The sequence below is a fragment of the Glycine max genome, chromosome 18 (assembly GCF_000004515.6).
Source record: "Glycine max cultivar Williams 82 chromosome 18, Glycine_max_v4.0, whole genome shotgun sequence".
Classification (NCBI taxonomy): domain Eukaryota; kingdom Viridiplantae; phylum Streptophyta; class Magnoliopsida; order Fabales; family Fabaceae; genus Glycine; species Glycine max.
This window is the reverse complement of record NC_038254.2, coordinates 43,701,420-43,708,798: the sequence shown is the minus strand read 5'-3', so window position 1 is coordinate 43,708,798 and position 7,379 is coordinate 43,701,420. Positions and strand designations below refer to the sequence as shown.

The 7,379-nt window shown below is 32.4% G+C and overlaps 1 protein-coding gene across 1 annotated transcript in view; it reads right to left on the bottom strand.

The window, feature by feature from the left end:
- Positions 1–6,140: 6,140 nt before the first annotated feature.
- LOC100793875 (pentatricopeptide repeat-containing protein At5g16420, mitochondrial) overlaps positions 6,141–7,379 on the bottom strand; it is a 2,664-nt gene continuing 1,425 nt past the window's right edge. The window contains exons 1-2 of the mRNA XM_041012275.1: positions 6,748–7,379; positions 6,141–6,649 (exon numbers count right to left, since the gene is read on the bottom strand). The exon at positions 6,748–7,379 is cut by the window's right edge and continues 1,425 nt beyond it. Of these exons, the coding sequence (XP_040868209.1) occupies positions 7,310–7,379 (70 nt within the window). The 3' untranslated portion in view covers positions 6,141–6,649; positions 6,748–7,309. The remainder of the gene's footprint in view (positions 6,650–6,747) is intronic.

The window sequence follows — 7,379 nt, the reverse complement described above, 5'->3', positions numbered from 1 at the left end:
TGCGAGACGATCACTTCCCCTTAATTTTGCAATCATTGCTTAACATAAAATAGTTTGCAAAAAAATATATACCATGTACCTTACATGATTCTCTCCCCCTTTGGCAACATCAAAAAGACGAAAGCACCGAAATAGAAACAATCATTCACATAATAACCAATCATTCACAGAGGAATCAACCAAGTGCGAAACACATCAAGGCTTAAATAGCAAAGAGGAATATCCAAAGAAGTCACAAAACAACCAAGTCCAAAATAGAAATATAAAGAACTAAATCCTAAAGAAACCTAATGCAGAAAGTTTGAAATATCAAGGAAATTAAAGACAGATAATGCTAGAAATCAGGACAAATATGTGATTATAAACAATCAATATAAAATTAAGCAATCAAAACATTTATGAGTATGAACAATCACGAAAAAACAATCATCAAATGCAATTATTATAAACATTCAAAGTAATCAATCATCATAAACAAGCAAAACAACCATTAAAACAGTCATTATAAACAATCAAAACATTATAATAAAAAATAAACAATCATCATAACTATCAAACACAATCATAAAAAACAATCAAAATAGTCAATCAAAAACAATCATTAGCAAGCACAAGCACTTCACTCAACAAAAATTAATCAATCATTATAATCAACCATAAAAGATAACTATCAAACACAATCATTTTTCTTAATCAAAGGAAACAATCATCATAAACATGCATGAGTAACAATCATCAAAGACAATTTATTATAAACAATCAAAATGGCTATGAATCCAAGTTATTTATGTCTATGAGTCCTAATTCTCTTCTAATAGCAAAGCAAGTTTCTTTGGGAGAAGTTTTGTAAAGATATCAACTAACTGATTCTTTGTGTCAACAAATTCTAGTATACAATCCCTTTTTTGAACATGATCTCTCAAGAAATGATGCCTTATTTCAATATGTTTTGTTCTAGAGTGCAGAATAGGATTTTTAGATAGATTGATTGCACTCATGTTATCACACCCAATGGGAATATGATCAAGTATTAAACCATAGTCAGAAAGTTATTGTTTCATCCAAAGTATTTGTGCACAACAACTTCCAGCAGAAATATATTCCGCCACAGCAGTAGATAAGGCAACACTATTTTGTTTCTTACTATGCCATGATACTAAAGTAGAACCAATAAAATGACATGTTCCACTAGTGCTTTTTCTATCAGTTTTGCATCCGACAAAATCAGAATCAGAGTATCCTATTAGATTATAAGAGGAATTCTTAGGATACCATAATCCTAGATTTATAGTGCATAATAAGTATCTTATTATTCTTTTAATTGCACTAAGGTGAGATTTTTTGGGATTTGCTTGGTATCTTGTACACATATAAACACTAAACATTATATCAGGTCTACTTGCAGATAAATAAAGAAGGGATCCGATCATACCTCTATATTTCTTTATATCTATTAACTGACCGGTTTTATCTTTATCCAGATAGCAAGTAGTGCTCATAGGAGTTTCCATGTGTTTAGCATTTTTCATCCCAAACCTGTTAATTAGTTCTTTGCAATATTTGGACTGACTGATAAATATAATATTCTTTGTTTGCTTTCCATCCTAAACCATGTGTTTAGCATTTTAACTCACCCATCATTGACATTTCAAATTCATTTTGCATATCTTGAGAGAATTCTTTGCAAAGAAAATCATTAGTTGACCCAAAGATTATATCATCAACATATATTTGTACTAAGAGAATATCATTCAATTTTCTTTTGATAAAAAGAATGGTATCAACCTTTCCTCTTGAAAAGCCCTTTTCTAAAAGGAATTTGCTCAGACGTTCATACCAAGCCCTTAGGACTTGTTTTAAACCATATAGAGCATTTTTCAATTTAAAGACATGATTGGGCTTTTCTAAGTTTTCAAAACCAGGAGGTTGATCCACATATACTTCTTCTTGGATGAAACCATTTAAAAAAACACTTTTAACATCCATTTCATAGAGTTTGAAGTCCTTTATGGATGCAAAAGCCAATAACATTCTAATGGCTTCTAATCTTGCTACTGGAGCATAGGTTTCCTCATAATCTATTCCTTCTTCTTAATTATATCCTTTGGCCACTAGCCTAGCCTTATTTCTAATTACTATTCCATGTTCATCCAATTTGTTTTTGAATACTCATTTAGTTCCTATAACTGGATGACTATCGGGTTTGTCAACTAATTCCCAAACTTTATTTCTTTCAAATTGATTTAACTCTTCTTGCATAACAATAATCCAGTGTTCATCAATTATGGTTTCTTTTAAATTTATAGGTTCAATTAAAGAAACAAAAGCCATATTATTGCATGCATCTTTGAGAGAGTGTCTAGTTGTTACCCCTTTAGATATGTCACCGATGATGTTATCAAGAGGATGGTATCTTGAAGTTCTCCACTCTCTTGGAAGATCTGTACTTGTTTTTGTTTCATCAATTTGAAAGTCTTCATCATTTCCATTTTCTTTGCCTTTGTGTTTTTCCTCATGAATATGCATATCTTCTAAATAATCTATTTTTCCGACTCCAAGAATTCTACCTTTGTTGTTGTCGCCATAAGTCACATGTCCACTATTCTTGGGAGAAATATGAGTAAACTCTGATGCATCTCCCGTCATGTGTTTAGGGCATCCTCTATCAATGTACCAACTTTTCTTCAAAGAATCCTCTTCTTCGCTTTCATAGTTTTTGGCCATGAGACTTAGATTCACGACTTCATTTTCTGAGTCTCCGGATGAATCCATATCGTTATCTTCCCAAGTGATGTAAACTTTCTTTGCTTTCTTATCATTGAGGGTTTTCCTGTCAGATTTTTCCATTCTTTTCTTGAAACTAGGACAATCAACTCTTAGATGTTCAGGTTGATTACATTCATAACACTTTGGAATAGAAGATGAATATTCTTCTTTTTTCTTTGGTTTGAAGTTTGATCTTCTTTGATTTTCTTTGTTTCTTAGGAATTTATAGAATCTCTTTATGAAGAAACTGAAATCATCATCTTCTTCTATTTCATTCAAGTCCTCTTTGTCACTTTCTTCTTAAATTGAAGATGAGGCTTTAAGTGCAATTCCTTTCTTTTTCTTGTCATTTTCTTCATGTTGATTTAGTCTCATAAGTTCCATTTCGTGTTCCTGACGCTTTCTAATGAATAAAGTAAAGAGCACTAAAACAATACTATGCGATTTTCCAAAAAGAGTTGCAAGAGACATGTTAGTGAGATCTCTTAATTCTGCAATTGCAGTTACCTTTGGTTGTCATTCCCTGCTTAAACATATTAAAACTTTGTTAATGAGATCCTCATTAGGAAATATCTTTCCTAATGATACAAGATGATTTATTATATGTGTGAATCTCTTTTGCATATCTTGTATGGTCTCATTTTGATTCATTCTAAAAATTTCATATTCATGAGTTAGGGTGTTTATTCTAGATCTCTTCACATTAGTTGTTCCTTCATGGGTTACTTGTAATGTATCCCACATCTCTTTTGCATTCTTACAATTTGATACTCTAAAGTATTCATCTGTGCCTAATGTAGAGGTAATTATGTTTTTGGCTTTTAAGTTATATTGTACCCTTCTTCTTTCTTCTTCATCCCATTGTTCCCTGGGTTTTCTTTAGTTTCATTTCCTACTACCATTGTGGGGATGTAGGGACCAATTTCAATGGCTTCCCTGATGTTTAAATCTATAGCCTCTATGAAGATTTGCATACGGATTTTCAAGTAATGATAACCCACACCATTAAATATAGGAAGCCTATTAATGGAGTTTCCTTCAGGAAATAGAAAGTTTGATGACACCATAATTATTCTTGAAGTTTCTAAACTTTATACAAGAATCAAGCTCTGATACCACTTGATGGACAAGTGGCCTCAATAACTTAAGACGGGTGAATTAAGTTTCAAAATTTTCTCATTAACAAACTTTTAACCCCCTTTCAAATGATAGGCTCAGAATGCAGAAGAAGAAACATCAATTAATCTAACCAATGTTCTTTAAACGTGTAAGACAAAATTGATTGCAGTACAATAAATGAGATCAGGGAAGACAGAAATACAAACTTGATTTATACTGGTTTGACCACTTCCTGTGCCTACGTCCAGTCCTCAAGCAACCCACTTGAGATTTTTCACTATCTCTGTAAATCCTTTACAGACTTTGAACACACCTTGGGATCCTCACCCTTGTGTTCAAGATTGTCCAAGAGACAACCCGTCTATTGATTACAATTCTCACAATCCAAGAGACAACCAGTCTCTTGATTACAACTAACTTTCTAAGATGAACAAAAAGATTTCTCTCCTTTAGAGTGGATGATACAAATTAAAGATCTTAAATGAATTCTCAATAGATTTGCAAGTGTTTGTCCAAGAGTTGTTGAGAGAGCATTTGACAATTAAGTTCTCTTAGAATCTCTCTTGCTTTTCGAAGTATATAGGCCCACTGTTTGAAGAGATGTATCTTTTCAAAAAGTTTTTCTGAAATTTTCAATTTTCAAATTTCAAATTTTCTGAAAAAGCTTTTTAAAATAATTTTGCTTTTGGTAATCGATTACAATGTTTGGTAATTGATTATCAATGGAAAAATATCTTTTTCAGAAAATGTTAAAAATATTTTAAGAACCTTTTTATAATCAATTTAAAAATTATGTTGTTTGGTCAAACCTTTGCTATCACTAAGAGACTCTTTTAACAAAAATAGACTAAGACTTAACTTTCTTAATAAAACTTGTATTACTTTTGTCTTGGCATCATCAAAACTTTCATACACATACATTCACAATGACACCATCCCTTCCTACTACCTCGCGAAACTAATCACCTACTACAACAAGAAGAAACTCAATGCAAAACACACCTTCAAAATGGGTTTGTTGTTGGGAGAATTGACTTTGGAGGGTGTGGTGTTGATGCTATGATTAATTTGTGACTACATTTAAGTTTGGAATTGTTTGGAGAATGTAAAGTGAAAAATTTGGATGGAAGTTCTGAATCTTTTGGTGGAGGAGATGAACTTTTTTAGAGGTTTAAATTTTTTAAAATAAAATAAAGATTGTGACGTTTTTTAGCTGTTCCTATGCTAGATTAACTATTTTAAAATTTAAATGTTAACAAAAGAGTAATGTTTCAAAAGAAAACTTGAGAAAAAAGACCAAAACAATACATTTTGAAAACATAAAAGATCAAAATGAGACTTACAAAACTTAATGTATTAAAATGAAACAACTATGAAACATAATGGACCAAAAGTAACATTAACCGTAAAAATTAAAGCATTCAGCTGGGTGTTTATTCACTCAAGCACGTTTAGGGGAAAAAAACATTTCTCTTAAATTTTCTGCATATACATGCATACATATACACTCACACTGACACATGTCCGCAGCAAAAAATATTGCAACTGCCAGATATTTATATATCAAAAGAACAAGCTCGAAACTTATTTTGGTCAGCCTTCAGAGAAAATCGCACAAGGCAAATTAATAGTATTTGCAACAAGTAGTATTATAAAATTTGTCTAATGATATAATCCAACGGCCATATAATATCAAAAGTCAGAACAACAATCCAGGTAAAATCATGTGCTGGTGTGGAGCAAGGACACAAATTTGATCATGTCACTATAAAATTTCACGTTATCATCTCATCATAATGATGTGGTATCATGATTGGGAAAAAAAATTACATCCGCATTAAATTTAAACTCTTGAACAAAAAATTGTAAACTCCTACAAAACAAGGAAAAAAAAGAAGATAAACCAAGAGATTATTTATTAGTAAAGGTAGCCTTGATTCAAGTATTGGAGTGTTAGTATAACAATATACATGCATGATATAATAATTCAATTTTAAATATAACGTAATGTTGGACAATTTAAGGGTGGATTCATTCCTACTTGTGCACTTTACAAATAAGCTTACTTCCAAAACCCTTTTTCCATGAGGATCATCAAATAGTGTAAATAAAGACCTGGACTTGACAAAATATTTGCAAGTCACAGCTACAACAGAGCAATTGTATTACATATTCAGACAAAAACACTAGATTATATTGATAGGCTAAACCACAGAGCAGCATGAGAAAAGAAATAAAGAATATTAACATTTTTCTTTTGATGTCCCTTTTCTATTACTATGTCCATATTTACATCATTCCTAATGCTAGTGTAACACTACTAACTGCCAGTCCAGAAACTATTTGAATCACTTGTAATGGCTATCATTCTCCACTAGGTTTACAAGCAGGCCCAAAATAGCAACAAGAAAATCTAGCTCACAGTCAGTAACGGCCTATCATAGCTACATCTTACTAAGATGCAACTCTTTTTTAAATACAAACAGTTATTGAACAGCTGAACCCTCCAATGATTTGATTATCTTTCATTAGTTCAAACATAACACAGACTCACTCAACAGGCAGTAATGGAATGAGACCCTGCTGTCAAACACTGGAACCTGTAAAATCAAGTTATTGAACAACTCAGACTCAATTTCCATAACCTATTTCATTCTTCAAACATGCCACAAAAGAAATCACGTAATTCAACATACAAAACATTCATCAATTCCCTTTGTTTAGTCATCCATTTCCAGTCTTAGGCGACTACAAAAGAAATAACCTGCAATTCAATGCAAACGGTTGAATTAGAGATTGAAAATACCAATGCCACAATTTAGAAATAGACAGAAGTAACTGAAATAATGACAGATTACTCACTCATGTGACCATGTTATCATAATCAAAACCTTCCATGAGTTGAAGGGGATGAAAATTAAACTTTGTAACAAACTTGGTGTCAATGTGCAGCAATAATGATCTGCCATTGTAATCAGACAAATTGTGCACAAAATTCCAGTAAGAAAATGGTCCCCGATCAATTGATTAACACTTTCAAGTTTACTATCTGGAAAGTATACAACATATAAGAATGCCTTTACATTGGATAAACAGTGCCCAGCATTCAATCCCCTTTTGTCGTAACCTTCGAACCTTCCAAAGATCAGACACAACCGCACATCCCAAAGAATTTTCATTATCACACCAAATTCTCTGTTAATATCCTATCAAGCTCAGCAGCATTGCCATCTAAATTATCCACAACAAGTTTTAAGAAAAGATCCCACAATTCACCATCAACTCCGGTCGTCATGGCCAACAAAACTACCTTGTCAATTTCCTCTTTCTTTCCTTCAGAAAGAGAAATCTCATCAACCAATATCGAGTATGTCGATTTGTTAGGCAAGCATCCACTCTTCACCATCCTGGGTATATGGTAGCATCACAAGACCCCCGGCTGCAGCTGCCTCTGGGGGTAGAACCTGAGGGCGCGTTCTTTTTTTTTCTTTTTT